At 42.2% G+C, this 23,105-nt stretch overlaps 1 protein-coding gene across 1 annotated transcript in view; it reads right to left on the bottom strand.

Annotated features, from left to right (window-relative positions):
* Positions 1–956: 956 nt before the first annotated feature.
* The window catches only part of LOC124805663 (juvenile hormone esterase-like), a 98,531-nt gene continuing 76,382 nt past the window's right edge, over positions 957–23,105 (bottom strand). Inside the window, exons 6-8 of the mRNA XM_047266231.1 lie at positions 21,331–21,551; positions 4,748–4,913; positions 957–1,171 (exon numbers count right to left, since the gene is read on the bottom strand). Coding sequence (XP_047122187.1) covers positions 957–1,171; positions 4,748–4,913; positions 21,331–21,551 — 602 coding nt within the window. The remainder of the gene's footprint in view (positions 1,172–4,747; positions 4,914–21,330; positions 21,552–23,105) is intronic.

Raw genomic sequence — 23,105 nt, 5'->3', positions numbered from 1 at the left:
GTACGATACTTAAATGAGAATAGAGAGAAGTCAGACACATTGTTACTATTGTCAGTTCTGTCTCGGCAATCGATCCAAAATCCATTTTCTGTGGTGGAAGAGGGGATTCGTTAGAAGATGATTGACGAACGCTACAGTAAAGCCTAACATTGAATGATTTCGTGGTTAATCATAAAAGGCAATAGCAGATAAGGATAATTTTATTGCTTCACAATTGTTGATTGCAAGAACTTGGAATTTTCAACAAGATTGTACCTTTTTTAACCTAAGTCTATCAACGATTATTCGATATTTTAACAGTATCAGCCGTTAGCAATATGCTTTTCCAAGTCAAAAAGTGATATACGAGATTAAATATTATCCAAGAAAGATCATTCCTGTTTACAATAGTTTGTGTTGGATGTAGCAATGAGTTTGATGGTTATTGTCTACAAATAACACGGGACCAATAAACTTCGATGGATTATTGTCATTGTAATGACAAATGATGGTTGCCCCTTTTTAAAATACTAACTCGGATAATGTTTTACTCATTCTGTAATAAGAACTCTTGAAACGTTTTAAAAGTTGTGAGTTACACAGTAATTTTTGTCGTGGTTTCCCTACGGCGAGTCAGAATGATGAGGGTCCGTCATGTATTACTCGTATTATTGTATTACATACAAGATAGAAGAATTAAGGAAGCACAAGCTTTTTATTTTGTATTTTCTACGACACTATCAATAAACCCCATTTAATGATTATCGATTTAATGAGTACCTCTCATGTTAGAATCCAAACCATTCCAAATAAGTTGGTCCTCACGTAGAGATACGCACGCAACTCTTTTGAAACATTTCTTTTGTTTTTAGAAACATAGAACCTCAACTTGTTGTTGAGGATGTGGTTCTTCCAAGTGGGCAAACCAAGTTTGCCTCTCAAATCGACTCTGAGACTGACGTCATCTCAGCACTATCTTAGAAGATTTCTCTGCTACAGTAGAGTGGTGAATGGCATATACTTACATCAATAACGGCTTGCATGTCGTCCGTGGAGAAGCCCTCGTCCCCAAAGTAGAATTGCTCCAGCTGCTCCGCAGCACGAGTCCGCTGTTCCTCCGTGGGCAGTGGCAGCTGGGAGCCGATCAGCATCGTGAAGTTCTCCTTCAAGTCCGCGATCTTTGCTTCGGTCACTAGAACAAACAAACAGCTCTGCAGTAGCAACCGGATTCTGCGCGCTACAAGTCCATAAAATTTGAGTCCAGCAGCTTCTACAGGACTATGGGTGAACAGTTTCTGATTCCTGTGGCGTGCACTTACATGTTTCTTTAAATTTCCGAACTATCAATGTTAGATTGACACATTAGTCTGGTGGTCTATTGGGAGTTTGTTGAGATCTAGTCTGTACTGGCAGCTAATTATTTTCTTTCATCTTTTTCCTTGCCTTCTCAATACTACACGAAGATTCATCACAGACAACGTAAACAAACATCAACAAGATAATAAATGAAAAGTGTTATGATCTGCCCTACGAAGGTCATTAAAGGCTTTAGAACTTTCCATGCTCCACTCTTGATATTGGCAACTGAAGCAGCTGTGACGACCAATATCCACATGGATCAGAGTTTAGCTTTGTTCAGGAGTGTGCAGTAATCGAACTTTATTGTGAACCGAGTACTTTAACAACTACAGTTAGATACAAATTCCTCAAGCCACTGTGCGGTGGAGGGCGGAGGATACCACGACCATTACTAGTCATTTCCGTTCCTGTTCCACTCGCAAATAGAGCGAGAGAATAACGACAGTCTATGAGCCTCCTTATGACCCCTAATTTCTCTTGTCTTATCTTTGTGAACCTTACGAGAAACGCACGCTAATGGCGGTAGAATCGATATGCAGTCGGCCTCAAATGCTCGTTCCCTTACTTTCGCAGTAGTCCCTCTCGAAAAGAGCGCTGTTTCCGAAGCATCTCCATGATTCTCGAGTGCTGATCGAACCTGCCTGTCGGAGTTCTGACAGCACTCCTCTGAATTGCTTCGATATCTTCCTTTAATCCGACCTTGTGGAGATCTCACAAACTCGCTCAGTAGTGAAGGATGGGTTGCACTAGCATTCTACGCACCGTTTCCTTTATAGATGCGCTACACTTTCTCAAAATTCTCTCAATAAAACGAAGTCGAGCATTCGTCCTCCCTACTACCAACTTCATGTGCTCATTTCATTCCGCATCGCTTTGCAACGTTAGCTGGCCGAAGTGGCCGCGCGGTTCTGGCGTTGCAGTCTGGAACCGCGAGACCGCTACGGTCGCAGGTTCGAATCCTGCCTCGGGCATGGATGTGTGTGATGTCCTTAGGTTAGTTAGGTTTAACTAGTTCTAAGTTCTAGGGGACTAATGACCTCAGCAGTTGAGTCCCATAGTGCTCAGAGCCTTTTTTTTTTTTTTTGCAACGTTACGCCTAGATATTCAGTCAACATGATTGTTAAGCAGCACACTGCTAATGCTGTGTTAGAACATAACAGGATTGTTTTTCGTACTCATCGGTATTAGCTTACATTTTTCTGTATTTAGGGCAAATTGCCGTTCATCACAGCAACTGGAAATTCTGTGTAAGTCAGCTTATGCTCCCACAGTTACTCAACAACAAACCCTTCCCGTAGACTGCCGTGCCATCAGCAAACAACTGTAAATTGCTGTTCACCCTGTCCGTCAGCTCATTATGTATATAGAGGTTAAGAGCAGTCCTGTTACACTTCCGTGGGGCACTGATGAACACACGCCGTCGAGGACAACGCAGTTGGTTGTATGAGGGTAATCCCAAAAGTAAGGTCTCCTATTTTTTTATAAGTACAGAACTCTGTTTGTGTGGCAATTGGTCATGCAGCACTGAGGCGCTCAGTGTTGGCTTGGCAGCCGTTGAGAATGGAGCTCCCGTTGGATGTTACCGTCAAGTGCGAATTGCGCGTAGTTCTTCGGTTTTTGAACACAAAGGGCACTGTGCCAATTGATATCCATCGCCAGTTGACGGAAGTGTGTGGTGAGTCGTGCATGGATGTCAAAAATGTTCGTAAGTGGTGTAGAGAGTTTGCAGCTGGTCGGATCGAAATTCACGACGAACAAAGGAGCGGGAGACCGTCAATTTCTGAGGAGACAGTGTTGAAGGTTGAGCAAAGCATGCTTCAAGATCGGCGGATCACCCCGGATGATCTCTGCACTTTGGTTCCTGAGGTTTCCCGAAGCACCGCTGACAGAATTTCAACGAAAACATTGAACTACCGGAAAGTGTGCGCAAAATGGGTACCACGCATGCTGACTGAGGACCACATGCGGCAACAACATGCTTCCCGCGCATTTCTTCATCGCTTTGCAGCCGAACAGGACAACTTTCTGGACTCAATTGTCACGGGTGACGAAACCTGAGGGTACCACTTTACACATGAGACCAAGCAACAATCACGCCAGTGGCGGCATCCTTCTTCGCCAAAGCCGCGGAAATTCAAACAAACGCAGTATGCCGGTAAAGTCATGACAACCGTTTTTTGGGATCGGAGAGGGGTATTGTTGGTCGAAATTATGCCCACTGGGACCACAATTAACGCTGACAGGTACTGTGAGACACTGAAAAAACTCGAACGGTCAATTCAGAACCGGAGAAGAGGAATGTTGAGCAAGGGCGTACGCATTCTCCATGACAACACTCGGCCACACATCGCTCGGCAAACCGTTGCTCCCCTGCAACAGTTTCAGTGGAACATAATCACTCACCCACCCTACAGTCCTGTCTTGGCGCCCAGTGACTATTACCAGTTCCTTAGGTTCAAGGAACATTTGGCCAGAAAGCGATTCAGCTCCGACGACGAGGTGAAAGAAGAGTCTCATAACTTTCTGAACAGCATGGCGGCGAGCTGGTATGACATGGGGATACAAAAACTGCCACAGCGTCTACAAAAATGCATCGACAGAAATGGTGATTATGTCGAAAAATAGCTACATGTACAAGTTGTAAACTGATGTAAACCATTGTAGAAATTCGCAGGTCTATTTACTTATAAAAAATATGAGACCTTACTCTTTGGGATTACCCACGTATTACTTAAAGAGGCTTCGAGTCACTGACGTATCCAGGAACGTAGTCCAAATGCTCGGACTCTCGTCAGTGTCTACGTTGAGGCACCTTGTCAAACGCTTTCCGGAAATCTGGGAACATGGAATCTGCCTGTTGCTCTCCTTCCTTGGTTTGTAGGAAATCAAGTGAGAAAAGTGGCAAGCTGAGTTTCGCACTAGCGAAGCTTTTTGAATCAGTGCTTATTTCTGGACAGGAACTTTTATGTCTCAAGGAAATTTATTGTATTCTAACTCACAAAGCGTTCAAGAATTCTGCAGCAAACCAAAGGACATTGGTCCGTGATTATGCGAGAGCGTTGTTTTACCTTTGTTATACACAGGAGTCACCTACCTTTTTTCCAGTCGCTTGGGATTATTTTATGGGCGAGAGATTAACGATAAACGCAAGCTAAGTAAGGGGCTAATGCCACAGAATATTTTCTATGAAACCGAATTGGGGTTCCATCTGGACCTGAATCAAAACATGGTGACCTTCGCAGAAATCGTAATCAGAATAACGAAGAAGACAATAGAAACCCCCCCCTCCCCTCCCCTCCTCACTACAGTATAGTGTATAGATGCAACTATTACAAAAGCTGCATGTATATCATATTTGATTCAAGTAGACGAAGCATAGCAGGGAATGCGCACAGATCATGTTACTTACAGGTGGGTACGACGGTGCCTTCTGCGGAAGTGACGCCCACAATTATGGGCACCTGGTTGTAACTGCCGGTCCTGAGAATGTCTGCTGGAGGCTCGACGATGACTGCCGAGTCCGATGGTGGTTCCACGGCGGGTACGAACGCCAGCGATAGTGGACAGCGGTTTTCCTGTAAATTTTAGTGGTACCAAAGATATCAGTTACTCTGTTAATATAAATAAGAAATGATCGTCATAACTGTCACAAGATATCATCTAAAGTACAAACTTACTAAAATCAAGTGTATGGAAACAGTCCACCTAGGGTAATGTGTAACTACAAGACACTAGGTTACAGCTCTAACAATATCTCTTTCAGAATGACTAGTATTCATTGTATTGTATTTCCATGATTCTGCTCTCCGATATCAAAGGATTTTCCTGATTACATCAAGAGATCTGGACCACTTCTGATTCATCTGTTGCTTCTCATGTACATCAATGACCTTCCATTAGTATTGTTAAGAAATGATAATATTATACTTTTCACAGATGATAGAAGTGTATTACTATTTTTACTTTATATTGAAAAACAACGAGAGTTAATCAAGAAAGACAGTAAATACCTTTAAATTCTGAGAAAACATTTGACAATGTTGTAGTAAAAACTGTGAAAAGTTATAAAGTAGTAGTAGATAACAGGTCAGATAACTGCATTTCGGACGAAAAAATTATTTATGTTACATCTAGGTGTGGAACTGGCAGACTCATTCGTAGAAAAAAGTTATGAGAATGTAATTTATTCACTTGAATAATGATAGTTGTAATCCAACGTCGTTTACTCAAAATGCGATATCAGTTTCGACGCCAAAAAGCATAGAAACTGATACCATGTTTTGAAGAAATGATGTTGGATTACAATGTAAGTCTCGGTTTCAGTTATCAGTGTACAAGTACTTCATGTCCGGCAGTTGTCCCACTGTCCTCGATGGATTACCGGTGAATGTGATATACCCCCTGCCCTGTTTGATATTTACATCGATTACGCTGTTTGCAGATGAAGTTTTAAATTAAACACGGGGATACACCTAAACGATGCCATATTAGAAGACCTTCTTTGCACTGACTGCCTTACACTGCTTTCAGGAAAAGAAAATGTCCTCAAGATAAATTTTCATGAATTGAACAAAATGTATTACGAATATGATGGTTAAATTTCAGTACAGAAACCAAAACAATGGCTTTTATTGGAAAGCACTGTGAGGAGCCTGCACCCTCGCATAGGATATTATTTATAAGTGCAGTGTTTGCTTCCTATTTCAATAATGTCATGGCTAGTCGGTAGCAGCCTGAAATCCACAGGAAGAATAGATAACTGTCACTGGCACACGATTATAGATACGTTGTTGCAGCTTTTAAATTGCGAGTAATTGTGCAGTTGGTGTGTAAGAGTCGTCATTGGCAGTCCTTTGTAGAGCGTGGAAGTATTTTGTACACCATAGTCTTCGAGGATAGTGCTAGTTAGCATTTTCCTGAGACTTATGGAGGCAAAAGTGCGTTACAGATTAACTACGTTGATAGAATGGAAAGAAATGCATTTGTTTACCGTAATTAAATATAAGTTTGAGAGCAGGTACACCTCTCTCTCACTTTAACGACACTGTCAGTCAGATTAACATTCATATTTTAGGCCATGATCTCGATGTTCGCCAGTACTACGTTTGGTTTATGAGTTTTATACATGAGTAAATTGTGAGCAGAAAGTACTTATAACAGTACCTGCAACGTGTAGAGAACCTGTACCCGAGGGTCCATCATGGAGGTAACAGAGAACAGGGAGGGAGAGATGGAATGGGGCCTTAAATTCTGAGAGCAGCGACAAGGCTATGTGAGTGATTCTAGGAGGCAGCACTCAGCGGATCGTACCTTCAGAGGGACTTCCGGACACAGCACCCTCGTCCATCTGCTTAGGGCTGGAGAGGAGGGTGTTGGTTTGCAAAGCACTTTACTTGCGCCAGGCGGCAGTCCGTCGCGAAGGCGGCCAGTTGGTGGAAAGTGGATGAAAGAAGCCATTTAAGAGAGACTGCTTCAAACTGAGTCTTTGTGCAAATGGTGGGAAAGTCATTCAACTATAGGGATTTTCATGTTGGAAGCTGGGACGATACAGATAGAGTGCCTGGCGTACGTGTTTAGTGAAGGCAAGACTGCATCTCCCCTGGCGCCAGGAAGCGGAAATAAACATACATTTCATGGGCATGACTGTCTGGGGAGCTTAACAGCCTTCTTTCAGAAATCGGAAATGATCGCCTGGAAAGATTAGATCTCTCCATAAATTAGGGACTGTGATCCCATCTAGACAGTTTTCTTTTGCCCAAACCTGGTCATGCTTAATGTGAGAACGATGCCTTCCTAGCCCAAAATCTCCTTTTTTCAGACAAGAGAGATTTGGGGTGGCTGATTGGCTCCTCCCAGGATACGCAAAGTGAAGGATTGCTCCACTAGCATGGGAATCCTGGTGCTGTGTCTGGATTGCCTACCAGGCCAACACAACAGTCGACAGGGCAGATTCGATGAGTCGAGGATAGTTTGACTGGTTTGGACAATATGGTTCAAAAATGGCTCTGAGCACTATGGGACTTAACTTCTGAGGTCATCAGTCCCCTAGAACTTGTTGTTGTTGTGGTCTTCAGTCCTGAGACTGGTTTGATGCAGCTCTCCATGCTACTCTATCCTGTGCGAGCTTCTTCATCTTCCAGTACTTACTGCAATCTACAACCCCCTGAATCTGCTTAGTGTATTCATCTCTTGGTCTCCCTCCACGATTTTTACCCTCCATGCTGCCCTCCAAAACTAAATTTGTGATCCATTGATATCTCAGAATATGTCCTACCAACCGGTCCCTTCTTCTAGTCAAGTTGTGCCACAAACTCCTCTTCTCCCCAATTCTATTCAATACTTCCTCATTAGTTATGTGATCTACCCATCTAATCTTAAGCATTCTTCTGTAGCACCATATTTCGAAAGCTTCTATTCTCTTCTTGTCCAAACTATTTATCGTCCATGTTTCACTTCCATACATACCTACACTCCATACAAATACTTTCAGAAACGACTACCTGACACTTAAATCTATACTCGATGTTAACAAATTTCTCTTCTTCAGAAACTCTTTCCTTGCCATTGCCAGTCTACACTTTATATCCTCTCTACTTCGACCATCATCGGTTATTTTACCCCCCGAGTAGCAAAACTCCTTTACTACTTTAAGTGTCTCATTTCCTAATCTAATTCCCTCAGCATCACCAGACTTAATTCGACAACATTCCATTATCGTCGTTTTGCTTTTGTTGATATTCATCTTATATCCTTTTTTCAAGACACTGTCCATTCCGTTCAATTGCTCTTACAAGTCCTTTGCCGTCTCTGACAGAACTACAATGTCATCGGCAAACCTCAAAGTTTTTATTTCTTCTCCATGGATTTTAAAACCTACTCCGAATTTTTCTTTTGTTTCCTTTACTGCTTGCTCAATATGCAGATTGAATAACATCGGGGAGAGGCTACAACCCTGTCTCACTCCCTTCCCAACCACTGCTTCCCTTTCATGCCCCTCGACTCTTATAACTGCCATCTGGTTTCTGTACAAATTGTAAATAGCCTTTCTCTCCCTGTATTTTACTCCTGCCACCTTCAGAATTTGAAAGAGAGTACTCCTGATAACGACGTCCTCTTGAGTAGTCCCCGCCCGGAGATCCGAATGGGGGATTTGTTTACCTCCGGAATATTTTACCCAAGTGGACGCCATCATCATTTAACCATACAGTAAAGCTGCATGCCCTCGGGAAAAATTACGGTTGTAGTTTCGCCTTGCTTTCAGCCGTTCGTAGTACCAGCACAGCAAGGCCGTTTTGGTTATTGTTACAAGGCCAGATCAGTCAATCATCCAGACTGTTGCCCCTGCAACTACTGAAAAGGTTGCTGCCCTCTTCAGGAACTACACGTTTGTCTGGCCTCTCAACAGATACCCCTACGTTGTGGTTGCACCTACCATCTGTATCGCTGAGGCACGCATGCCTCCCCACCAACGGCAAGCCGGCCGGAGTGGCCGTGCGGTTCTAGGCGCTACAGTCTGGAACCGAGCGACCGCTACGGTCGCAGGTTCGAATCCTGCCTCGGGCATGGATGTGTGTGATGTCTTTAGGTTAGTTAGGTTTAATTAGTTCTAAGTGACTGATGAACTCAGAAGTTAAGTCGCATAGTGCTCAGAGCCATTTGAACCAACGGCAAGGTCCATGGTTCATGTCCTACCAACCGTTCCCTTCTTCTAGTCAAGTTGAACTTAGAACTACTTAAACCTAACTAACCTAAGGACATCACACACATCCATGCCCGAGGCAGGATTCGAACCTGCGACCGTAGCGGTCGCGCGGTTCCAGACTGTAGGGCCTAGAACCGCTCGGTCACTCAGGCCGGCGGACAATCTAGGGACGGTTTCATTTTTGCTAATTAAGCCCCCGTACTGAGGCTTGGTGGCCAGTGGTTGTGGTTCTTAGCGTTTTTGGTCTTCTGGTCCTCCCCTGGTGGAGGACTCCAGGTCTTTCCCTAGATGGTAAGACTTGCGGTCTGCATCTTGTGGTGCACTAAGAACCAGTGACAGTTTCCAACTGTGCTGACAGTGGAACTGCGTATCATCTTTGACATATCATGAGTCACGAGGGTGAACTTATTCCTCTTGAGTCAGCCATCTGACGTTTGACAATTCCAGCTTGCACCGTTGTGCTTGTGAGTCTAACTTATTTGTAAAATTTGTGGTAAGACCTTATGGGACCAAACTGCTTAGGTCATCGACCGCTAATCTTACACTCTACTTAATCTAACGTAAACTAACTTACGCTATGGACAGCTCACACATGCATTCCCGAGGGAGGACTCTAACCTCCGACGAGGGGGAACCACACGGACCTGCCGCGATTTCAGGGTTCTGATAGGAAAGTTCCCTGCGTTCTGATAACCAGAACGGCAGACGGCGTGGTTTGCAAATTTTCGTGGACGCGTCAGAACGATGCAGCTGCCACAGTGGGCCGTTCCTCGCCCACGGCGCACCGTTTTCTGCTGCCGCCTGAATCAAGGTGAAAGAGTAGGGCTGTTAAATGATATTCACAGCTCTCTGTTCTCCAGTGAACCATAGTTTATGGTGTTCTTGGTCGTACTTGATTCCATCTGAATAGAGTTGGACCCCACAGTGGAGTCATGTAAACAAAGCCAGATTGCGTTGTAAAAGGAATTACTTCAGGAAAGAATTTGTATAGCTTACACCCCAAAGTATGCTTTGTCACTCACACACCATTCCTTTTATGATGTGTGTTTTTCATTTTTGTGTAAGAGATATCAACTAGTTGTAGTTACAAAAGTATTAGTGAAACTTATCATTACTTTGTAAACTTAAACGCACCACTGTAATCACTCACACTCCCTCAACTACTCACGGTTTTTATTTTATTGTGGCGGTACGTGGGTGCACCAGCAGCTAAAGGTCAATGTTATTAAATTAATTAATTTGATTATTAATTAGAGTTCTGAAAGTAACCCCAGGCATAGACAACAAAAGCGGTATGAGTGAATTCACTAATTTCATATATAAAAATTATGGGTGTAGCTCACGATTTGAATGTTCCTGAGAAAATAATACCTTTCTTTACGTTAAGATGATAATATTTGGTATCACTCAGACGCGAATTTATGATTAAAGTAAGTGACAGCTTGCAAGATTCAGTGTGAAAATACAGACAATACCTTTAGCGCTTAATAAAAAGTTGCATATGGTACTTTTAGTGTAACCTATCTTAGAGCAATAAACAATCACTATTTTTACTTTAAGTGTGGTCATCATTATCATTATCAGATAGAACCTTTTGTGAATCACTTTTCTGTTTAACCATCCAGAAGGAAAGAAATGCGAGTAAATCTGAATGCCAACTGTGCCTCATACTGTGTTATATTATTAATGTCATATATGTTACTGTGGAACTTCCAAAGATATAAATATTAACTCTTCTCAGAAAAATAACAAAGTCTCTGTAATCAATTAATATGATCTGCGAATGTAATTGCGATCTCTGTATTTTTGAAAAAAGATTCCTTCTCACCCCTTTTCTTTATTTTTCGGGGTATAAGAAGCCGTTTTGTGACGAGGCACGAAAAAGTGTAAGTTTCATGTAATATTTAGCCTAAATATAATCAAATACAACTTAAAAGTGTTGTCAGTTTTTATATGCATCAGCTCCTACATTCATGAAGAGTTAAAATTAATTTCTTTACCCAAATGTTATAGGGTAACATTTGTGCAGAGGTCAGCGCCATTGCTTTAAGTGATAACGGAGCAGAGTCGTAATAAATATCTTAATATTCCCTAAGTTTGACAAGTAAAAATAAATGTAAATGTAGAAGATTTCTCTTGATTAGCGGTTCTTCCTTTGCAACAATAAAAGTAATCGATATTTTCAATATTGAATCATATTTGAGTAAACTGAGTTCAGTAAATTTTTTCGATTCTCGCTTAACAAAATCGTGAGAACCTCCTTAGCCTTGCATTTTCACAAAAATAAAAATAACAAAAATCAGTTTTAATAACAAATACAGTCACATATCTGGAATTTTGTTTGCATATTGGATCAGAAGTTTAAAGCCATGAGATACAAAAAAAGTCGTGCTCTTAAGCCATCCGCATTATACAGATTTCCCTGCTGATACAGAGTTAGCAGCTCGTACGACTGTTGTTGTTGTGGTCTTCAGTCCTGAGACTGGTTTGATGCAGCTCTCCATGCTACTCTATCCTGTGCAAGCTTCTTCATCTCCCAGTACCTCCTGCAACCTACATCCTTCTGAATCTGTTTAGTATATTCGCCTCTTGGTCTCCCTCTACGATTTTTACCTTCCAATACAAAATTGGTGATCCCTTGATGCCTCAGAACATGTCCTACCAACCGATCCCTTCTTCTAGTCAAGTTGTGCTACAAACTTCTCTTTCTCCCCAATCCTATTCAATACCTCCTCTTTAGTTATGTAATCTACCAATCTAATCTTCAGCATTCTGCTGTAGCACCACATTTCAAAGGCTTATATTCTCTTCTTGTCAAACTATTTATCGTCCATGTTTCACTTCCATACATGGCTGCACTCCATACAAGTACTTTCAGAAACGACTTCCTGAAACTTAAATCTATACTCGATGTTAACAAATTTCTCTTCTGCAGAAGCGCTTTCCTTGCCATTGCCAGTCTACATTTTATATTCTCTCTACTTCGACCATCGTCCGTTATTTTGCTCCCCAAATAGCAAAACTCCTTTACTACTTTAAGTGTCTCATTTCCTAATCTAATTCCCTCTGCATCACCTGACTGAATTCGACTGCATTCCATTACCCTCGCTTTGGTTTTGTTGATGTTCATCTTATATCCTCCTTTCAAGACACTATCCATTCCGTACGACTATACAAAGAGAAAGCCGTGAGCGACCTGATTTCACTATTTCTTTCGATTTGTTATTTAGTATTACAATGTACGCCTTAAGGTGAATAATGCACTAGCTTATATTTGAGATGGCGTCTCTTAAAATAAAAGTACCAAGTCGGGCAAATTAACTGCGAAAAGCACCACAACTGAGTCAGACAGTGTGCCATGAGCGAGAGTGCTTTCTCTGCCTGCGCTCCTACCTAGCGCTTCGAGCGCAGCGGGGAGTGACACTGAGGAACGAGGAGGAAAGAGAAAGTAAAGGCTGCAGCGGAGGCCGCTGGTGCAAAGTATTGGCCTTGTCAGACACCAAGCGGTCGCCTGACAATACAGAGTGCGATAAATTAGATTTTCGTTCTGCATTAGGAATACTGTGGCGTCTACACCGTTGTCAAAAAAAGAAAAAGTGGAGAAGCCACATCGTTCAATGCCGAAACGGAATTGCCTTACTTTTCATATCGTTTGAAGGCCATGCAAAGCACTGAATAAGCCATCGCACTATTATGAGCTGGAAAAACACGCATTGGAACGTCATTATAACACCAGCCAGAAAGACGGTACAATGGACTTATCTTCCAAAGAGCGACAGTGAATGCTGAAGGTGGCCTTTAGGGAAAAACTGAGTTAATGGTAAGTGGAGTGGTGACAAGATCTTATACAGGCAACATTACCGATTATTTCAATTTTATTAAGTGTCTTAATGCGAGGAGAGAATCATCTGATAGGAGATGTGGCAGAAAAAATTGATGTTAACAAACAAAAAGTAATCCTGTGCAAAAATTAGCTTCGAGTTCATAACATGAGGCATTTCCCGTAGCTCAAGGCAGTCAATTGTGGACGAGACATGACGGACTACGTTTTAGCAATTGAAACAGTTCGTCATGAGTTCTTCAAGAGGTTCCAAGACACTGCACGAATGAAGAAAGATTTCGATTTATTTGTCAGATCATTCTCATTTTTGGCAGGTAACGTACCTCATCATCTCCAGTTTGAGCTAACAGATGTACTCATCTCAAAGAACTGTTTGTTCCATGCAAGAATTTACAAGACTTTTATAAAATGTTATTCAAAGAACAATATCCTCGACCGCACTGACAGTCCGCTAAACTTATATCAGAATTGTATTCTCCACATGGGCCGCGAATATTTCTTTTTATGTTATGAAATTGACAAAGTTCCACCAACGTTCAAGTTTAACAGATTTTAGTCTACGCAACTCCATGTTTTTGACTGTATCACGAACCTTAGACCCAGATATATTACATATTCTGAATTTTAAATGTGTGTAAAAGTATAAACATTACAACTTAATGCTAAATGCTTGTGTGGAAAGATTTTTGTAATTCTGCTCACAGTATTCGCACATTCTAAAATACTTCTTTACTAAAGCAATAAAAGCTATTACTTTCTCAAAAATTAAACGTTAAAACATTCTGCTTATACAAGTACGCTGCAATTATCGCCTCTTAGGTGTAGTTTCAGTAAGTTGCAAACACCTGTTCCTACGTTTTCCGTGTGTGTAGCCTTTGACACATAACCGTCTCACTCACACACCCACTCGGAACAGCGCAATTATAGGGCAACTGTGCTCGCCGAGTGCGAGCGCGCACGGGGAGCGCAGATCTTAGATTAGATTAGATTAGTACTTGTTCCATAGATCATGAATACGACACTTCGTAATGATGTGGAACGTGTCAGCTTAATTAAAGGTCTCCTTACAAGATATTACATTATACAAAATATTACATGACACTTAATTTACTTTGGGTGGGGGTGCGGAAATTACCCACTTACTATATCCAAAAATTCATCTAATGAGTAGAAGGAGTTGCCATTCAGAAATTCTTTTAATTTCCTTTTAAATGCTATATGGCTATTAGGTAAGTGACCAAACACTTTTGTGGCAGCATAATTTACCCCCTTCTGAGCCAAAGTTAGATTTAATCTTGAGTAGTGAAGATCATCCTTTCTCCTAGTGTTGTAGCCATGTACACTGCTATTATATTTGAATTCGTTCGGATTGTTAATAACAAATTTCATAAGTGAATATATATATTGTGAGGCTACAGTGAAGATCTCTAGCTCTTTAAATAAGTGTCTGCAGGATGATCTTGGATGAGTTCCAGCAATTATTCTGATTACACCCTTTTGTCCAATGAACACTCTTTTACTCAATGATGAGTTACCCCAGAATATGACGGCATACGAAAGCAGAGAATGAAAACAGGCGTGGTAAGCTAATTTACTGAGATGTATATCGCCTAAATTCGCAATGACCCTAATAGCATAAGTAGCTGAACTCAAACGTTTCAGCAGATCTGCAGTGTGTTTTTTCCAGTTCAACCTCTCATCAGTGCATACACCTAGAAATTTTGAATATTCTACCTTAGCTACCGATTTCTGATCCAAGTTTATATTTATCAATGGTGCCATTCCATTTACTGTGCGAAAGTGTATAACCGTGTTTCGTCAAAGTTTAATGAGAGGGCATTTGCAGAGAACAACTTAATGATTTTCTGAAAAACATCGTTTACAAAATCATCAGGTATTTCTTGTCTGTTGGGTGTGGTAGCTATACTTGTATCATCGGCAAAAAGTACCAGCTTTGCATCTTTGTGAATATAGAATGGCAAGTCATTAATATATATTAAGAACAGCAGAAGACCCAAGACCGAACCTTGCGGCACTCCATTCTAGATTGTTCCCTAGTTTGAGAAATCACCAGTTCTTTTGCATATTATGTGAACTGCTTATTTCAACTTTCTGCACACTTCCAGTTAGGTATGATTTAAACCATTTGTGCGCTGTCCCATTTATACCACAGTAGCAGAGCTTAGCCAGGCCCGACGTATGGTGAGAGAACTTCAAACTTTCAGCGGCACCTTGGTTTATCAAGCAACGTTGAACAGGAAAAACTATAGATAGTGAACTTTCATTTCGGTTATGGAAATTGCATGTGCGGTGTGCGTGTTTCATTTACTATGTTTGGTAAAATTTAGAGGAGTGACGTAATTAATCAGGAGCAGCAAGGAAGGAAGATCTGTGTTTTACATGCCGTTGGTAGAGAGGTAATTAGAGACGGAGCACAAGCTCGGATTGGGAAACAGGGTGTTGGGAATGGGGAACGCCCTTGTAAAGGAATCATTCTGGCATTTGCATGAAGTTTAGGAAAACCACTGTAAACCTAAATCTCGATGGGCAGGCGCAGGTATGATCAGGGTACTATTAACAGGAATGTCATTAATGAATCTGAGCTAGTTACCAGAAGTCAAACTGTGGAAGAAATCGAACGTGTAAATTTGAATTTGAACATAGACACCGAATTACGATATGCGGGAACAGCCAACACTCGTATTCATAACGTAGCTAATGATAATGTGATAGTGCAATTGGTACAAGAAATAAGGATAGATATTCAAAAGTTTAATAATAATAATCAAGAGCTGAGACCTGATGTGAACAGAAATCAGATAATAATAATCAAGAAGTGAACGCAGAAATAACAGTTTTCAAGCACGACATTCATAAAATGTTGGACCAAAAAGTGATAGATATTCGTAATGACATGCAAATCAGTTCAACAAATTTAAAAAAAGAATGTAACAAATTGCACAGTGCACCATGATCTGAGTTCATGTGCAAGATAAAGATGCATTGTTACAGACAGAAGTGGATGTTACCAAAGATTAGGATCTCATAAATTTTGAAACAAACTTTAGTCGAGAACGCAGGAATGAATAACGAAATAGCTCGTGCGCGAGATCTCTGTGAACAAAATTAAAATTCCGTTTTAATCTAACAAGAAGTACAAAACATAATGAAAGAAAACCATATCGCGAGCTGTTGCACGAAAATTATCACTGATAACCTGAACAGTCAAAGACAATTTACGGAATTCGACCCCTATAAACGATCTCACCCACTCGATTTCATGAAAAAATTTAGGGTTACGCTCGCATGAATTCAGGATAAGGCAGAAGAAGTCGATCTCTGTGCTCTGACATGAGTGCAGGTGCTGGAACGTGGGCAGACTCTGTGGGTGATCAGTATACCACATACTCGAAAATGCTTTCCACCATTGATACTGGTTGCAACAAAACAGCGAAAAATCAACGAAAAATTATTATCAATCCATAATTACGATCGCTACGAAGGATTAATGTACAATTTAGTTAAAAAATATTGAGACCGAAATAGCTGTTCGTATGACCGCATCAGAGACGATGAGCTGATTATACTTTTGATAAAACGTTTGTCATGGAAAGTTTGAAGGGAGCAGTCTGATTTCAGTGAGCTCTTATGAGCTGCTGACAGAAGAGACTGACAGGACACGAGATGTGCCGAAACAGTGCACAAATTCTCAATGATGCGAAACACTAAGGCAGGAAAACTTTGAATGCCGAGATACAACACCGTGTGGTGCAGTGCAAGACAGATTTTAGAATCGTTCTCCTCTCCAAGACACGGATATCACCTATGATAAAAAGAAAGTATCTGGATAAACTAAATATAGTTTCGAATGAGACTCGTTCCGACCATGCAATCAATTTAATGGATCATCTCAGAAGATACAATGTTGAAGTGTGATACGAAAGACATCAACGCTGAATTACTAAGAGGAAGAAGAACAAATTACATATGAAGTTCTAAATCCAGTCACTGAGCATAGTGTAAATGGTCGTAAGCTCCAGCCACTACATCCATGAATTTGTATAAAAAACTTCCTGAAACAAAAGAGATACCATTACCCCTGGCAAACATTGTACATACAATCACAGCAACAGGTCAGCGAAGTCGCGCTGTTACTGAGCAAGTGCTCGTTGGGTGCAATGGACTGGATTTGTGGTAATGATTGGCTGACAGCAATAAAATTTAGAGCTGATTTCAGAACAGGATGTTGAAGCACTTGTAATAAGAGTGACGATTTTGGAAATTAATTTCGTCAAATTCACCAAAGCAGAATAAGAATTAGAAGTTTCTGCAGATTTACCAGATTGACAATGGGATGAAACGCCAATTTATAGATAATGTGTCCACCGCAAGAGAAGAAAAGAATCTCGAGGTTATACCGAAAATTCAGGAAATGATCGACGGTTTGAGTAACTTTCCCACATCCAACAGAGAAGAATCACCGAAAAGCATGCGTAAGCATGCAGATATAATTTTCAATAAAAATGGATTGATGAAAGGACATCAATTTCAAGTTAAAGTTGGGCCACAAGAAACATTCAAGATGAAACTGTATTTGGTAGTATTAGTTAGAAAATCTGTAGAATAGAAAGCTAATTGTGTGATAGAGAATGATATAGTCGAGAGATATGGCAGTGAATATTACAATCCAATATAAATGCTGATCAAAAAGAGTGGCGGCTCAGACTAGTTTTAGATGCCCTAGCTATCAGTCATGTCATGCAACCTCAGCAAGATCAGTCAGAAAACTTGGAAGAGCTGTTGAAACAATGTAGTGGCACTTGTTATCTTACTGATTAGATATGCCAAGTAGTTATTGCCAGCTGGAGTTGGAGAACAAAAGCCATAACTTCAGAAACGCTGATTACAGAAACGTAATAGCTTGTGCAGAAACCAGACGGCAGTTATGAGTCGAGGGGCACGAAAAGGAAGCAATGGTTAAGAAGAGAGTGAGACAGAGTTGTAGCCTATTCCCGATGTTTTTCAAAATGGTTCAAATGGTTCTGAGCACTATGGGACTTAACTCCTGAGGTCATCAGTCCCCTAGAACTTAGAACTACTTAAACCTAACTAACCTAAGGACATCACAAACATCCATGCCCGAGGCAGGATTGTAGCGCCTAGAACCGCTCGGCCACTACGGTCGGCGAAGTTTTTCAATCTGTACAATGAGCAAACAGTAAAACAAAACCAGGGGAAATTAGGAAAGGGAGTTGAAGTTTAAGGAGAAAGATAAAAATCTTTGGGGTTTACCAATGACATTTTGTGTGTGTGGCTTACGGGCGCTCAACGTCGAGGTCATCAGCACCCTGACACACGTTAAAAGAAACGAATGTCGACAAATTTAGTAAAACGGAAGCAGACACTCAAAGAAAGGGGGAAAAGATGAAAAATGCTGTATAAAGTAATGAAACGCAAGGAAAACGAGAAAAGAGCGACAAGGACGCCACCGGAAACTGTCACTGGGTGGCCACTTACGTAAAATATGAGCGAGCCAGTCATCTTGTGAACAAATTAAGACTCTCCCCCTAAAATCGTGGTAAAAACATTGTACAAGTCACAGAACTTTAAAACTTTAACCACATGCGTTTGAGTATTTCCTAAAAGAGATGGCATATGCGCCGGCAAGTCAGCCGTGGCCCGCTGGTCAAATGAAACGCAAGCCAATAAAACGGGCGCACAATGACCTGGACGCCATAAGTACCACACATTGGAGGGTCCTCTCGCCGGAGCAGGAGGCCATGCGTCATAGGACTGTAGCCTATCCGAAGACGAGTGAGGAGAACCTCGTCCCGTCTACGGGGCTGGAAAGAAGTGCACCACACTCGCGTTGTGGGCTTGACTAAAAGCCATCGTCGCATGACTCGTGAGCTCAATAGCGAGGTGAGTGCGTGCAGGGGGTTGGCACACTGGAAAACTTGCGGATTGAGACATGCCTCCTTGGCTGCGGGATCTGCCCTTTCGTTCCCAGAAATGCCGACGTGCCCTGGAACCCAGCAGAAAGCCACCTCCTTCCCCAGTCGTTGGAGTTGGAGCAGGGCATCCTGGGTGTTCTGGACTATTTTATCGTCAGAGATGCAAAGGCCTTGCAAGAGCAGTTTTACGGAACGGATAGTCTCTTGAAAAGAGGTTTTAAGATTAATATCTGCAAAAGTAAAAGGAGGGTAAAGGAATTTTTATGTATTGAATAAGAAATGCTGATAGGATAGGAAGAGAAAGTAATATCTGCTATTTGTTATTTGGGCAGCAAAATAACTGATGATAGCCAAAACTGAGAGGATACGAAATGGAGACTGGCAACACCAAGAAAAGCGTTCTGAAGAAGATTATTTGTTAATATAAATTTAAGTGTAAGGAAGTTTTTCTGAAGGTATTCTACTGCCGGAAAAAAATTAGTACACCTTCTTAGAGGTTTCTGATTCACTCAGGATTTATTGTTGCAACAGTGCATATGGAGTACATGAATTGATTACGTTTAAAGGTCAATAGCACAAGCGGTTCTGAGTACCAGGTATCAACCCATGCTGAAACATCTACATTAGTACCTGGTTAGCCTCCACGGGCGGAAATACAGGTATTGACTCTGGCTTCCAATCGATCGTACAGATGACGATTACTCTCCTCGGATACATTATGCCACGCCTGCTCGACCTGTGCACGTAGTCCTGTAAGTGCTGTTGGTTGCCGAGTCGCACGACTCACTTCTCGTCCCATCATGTCAGTTGGAGACAAGTCTGGAGATCGTGCTCGCCACGGAAGTTGCTGCACGTCTTGCAGAGCACGTTGAATTCCACGGCCAGTGTGTGGGTGAACATTTCCTGTTGGGACAACATATTACCTTCTTGTTGCAAGAAAGGCGAGAAAACGGGTCTAACAACATCCCGCACTTACCGAGCGCTGGTTAGCATCCCCACCCCCAACAAACACCAAAGCTGAACGAGAGTTGTGGCTTGTCTGACAAGGCCTGGGATGGGGCTGGTGTATAATGGGCAATGAACTCTACGAGACAGCGCTTACTAGGTCTACGACGCACGCACAGAGGACTATCAACTGCGTGCAGGCAGTATCTTCTTCTATCGCTGAAGACCACGGCACGCCATTCCATCTTCCAAGTTTATCTTCTGACGGCACGTCGATGCTGTGGCGTGAGTGGATGACGGGCTACAAGTATGCGTGTCCGCAGTCTCACTGCTAATAACCGGTTCGCAACAGTTCGTGTTGACACGTCTGGGCTCACAAGCGCTGCGTTGTGGTAGCTGGACAGTCTGCCACTGGTGCCCTTACAATACGACAATCGGCGCTGCTTGGACGTCCAGAATCTCGCCTATGGGTGTGAGAATGTACAAGTGACCACTGATACCAGCGTCGTTGCACGGTTGATGCAGCACGTCCAACTTGTGTGGCAGTTCAACGAAAGGATATTCTGCCACTCAGAAGGCCACGATTTAACCCTTTTCAAACTCGTTCAGTTGGCTATAGGAAGCACGAGTGCACCTCCATGATATGGTTGCCTGCTTGCTTCACACTTTTGCAACACACTGAGCCCTCTACCTGCGAGAATCCCCTTTTAAAGGGTAGACACACATGGCACCCTGTTGTTATCTGTTGGCAGACGACGTTGAAATCATTATCAGTACGTATACCATCCACGTTCGGGGTGCACTCAGCCTCGTGATGCCAATTGAGGAGCTACTCGACCGAACAGTAGCGGCTTCGGTCAAGAATACCATCATAACGACCGGGAGAGTGGTGTGCTGACCCCACGCCCCTCCTATCCGCATCCTCCACTGCGGATGACACGGCGGTCGGATGGTCCCGGTAGGCCACTCGTGGCCTGAAGACGGAGTGCTTTTTCTTCTATACCACCCACCAGCTGGCACATACTGTCATAGGATCAAAATCGACGTCGTTTTTCCGGGTGTACCAATATTTTCCAGCAGTGTGAATGGACTGTATGTAATCTTGATAACAGAAACAAGCTTTTGAAAAGTAGTTCTACAGAAGAATGGTGAAAATTAGTTTGGTAGATTGAATACAGAATGAAGATGTACTGAATCGAATTGGGAAAGCACGAAATTTATGGCGCAACTTGACTCAAAAAGGGGATCGATTGACAGGATGTGTCCTGAGGTATTAAGGAATTGTGAATTTGGTAATCGAAGGGAGCAGGGGGCGGGGAGGGGGGGGGGGGGCTAAAACAGTAGAGGAAGGCCAAGGCTTGAGTACAGTACAATGTTGGAATGGATACAGGTCACAGTAGCTGTATGGAGTTGTAGGGGCTTGCACAGGATGGACTGACGTAGAGAGCTGCATGGAACCAGTCTTTGGACTGAAGACAACAACGACAACAATATGCTTCGAATATACGGTTCGAGCGTAATTTGTTCATTAAAGTTCATGGTTCACTTACGAGATCCGAGAGTGCGATTGAGGTGTCGTTAATGAGGTCTGAGTAGTTGGCAGCGCGAAAGAAGGCAGCCAACCGTACGTCGTCGTCCTCAGTGTGGTTGTCGCTCTGCGCCTGGAAACCGAGCGCCTCTGCCATACGGTATGCCTTCTCGCGAGGATTGTCAGCCAGCGCCCAGGGGGTCGTCGCTACTCCACTCTGCATGATCACTTGGCTGAAGAGCCCTGTCGAGAAGTTCACACGAAAATGGATGACTCACATATAATAATCACATGTAGTAATCACAAATGAAATTTATCCCCTACTGTCCTGCATTGATTGTATGTAATATTCGTAAGAAGATTAAATTTTGTATCATGCTATTATTTCAGGGCAGCTACCTGTGTTTCACGAGCAACAGGTTTTAAGATCGGAGATTCTCGAACAAAAACTTGATAAGAAACAGTAATAACCAATAAGACTGTTAACTAACACACTTAAAACAGAGTCTGATACCTCACGACTAATGCCTCTGTGTGCGCATCCTATTAGTCAGTATCCAATGATCGTTCTACGTTTTTTCAAAGCAATTTTGAATTGGTGTTTCGGTTGTTTTGGTGGGACAGGATTTGACTTACGTTTGTAAATACAATTATTCGTATAAATACAATTACTTATATATTTGGAGACTGAGTGAAACGCAATAATGTGCAAATAACTAGACTCCGTTCAAATTACCTGTTGCTTATTGGCGTCACGCTAAGAATATACAGAAACCAAACTATAATGGCCGACTCATGAAAGGCTGCCAGAAGAAAAGAAGAATTACCTAACCATTATTATTGCAGTAGATTGTGTAACTTAGTGGAGACATACAGTGCAAGCCGCTTTCGTCAGTTCAGTAGGAGGTCATATGCATTGAGGAACTGATGATTTCACTCTCGCTGATTGCGAATTGAAGGCAAGGCGATGCAGACATGTAACACGTATAAGCAAAAAGGCCCAAAGACCGTATATAGAAGCCCTCAAACATCAGAGTTCCAGACGGAGAAGAGTTGCATCCAGCAGCCTCGTATTAACAACGGCCTGCGGCAGATACTGTGTGATTGAGCATTACAGTCAAGTAAGCTTGCACAGTAACAAGGACATGTAAAGCTTGCGTGTACGTACCTTTGGACTATGGTCACTGATCTAATCCGTATATTTGTCTTCATGTACCTGCTTCTGTTTGTCACTTCCATGGTGAAGTGTGCAACTGACCCTAAGGTTTCGATTAAGAAAACCGGATCTGGCTGTTCCATGACCTGTGGTCTGTACTACCATACGTTGCTACTCTGTATGCCCGAATCCTGAGAGAGTTATAGGCCGGTGTGGCTATTGTTCTTATTATTGGTTGGCCGCATTATCTATGTATTACACTTACTGAATTTATAAAACTGTGTCTGTGCTCTTCTCCATGTTCATGGTAAACACGTGAAGAAGCATTAAGGGCAGACCAGTAGGCCAACCCAGATTCTCATATCCTTATCGTTTCCATCTCTACCTACTTAGCCTGACATGGGACTCATTTTGTACTGTCTCAAATCACAGAGACCTGAAAAATCTCAGCCTGACCCAACTGCTATCTCACTCCTGTACGCATCCGCTCGCTTGTCAAAGTTGGATGACCTCAAATGCCTCGTCGTCTCTCATCAGACTGTCAGCTTCTAAGTAAGTACGTTGCGACGTACGTAGTGTTACGACAAAGTGAAAAAATACAGTCACATTTAAAGAAATGGAAACAGGTACTTAAAAAACGC

Source organism: Schistocerca piceifrons, chromosome 7, assembly GCF_021461385.2.
Source record: "Schistocerca piceifrons isolate TAMUIC-IGC-003096 chromosome 7, iqSchPice1.1, whole genome shotgun sequence".
Lineage (NCBI taxonomy): Eukaryota > Metazoa > Arthropoda > Insecta > Orthoptera > Acrididae > Schistocerca > Schistocerca piceifrons.
Note: the sequence above shows the minus strand (reverse complement) of the source record. Positions and strands in the feature narration are given on the sequence as shown.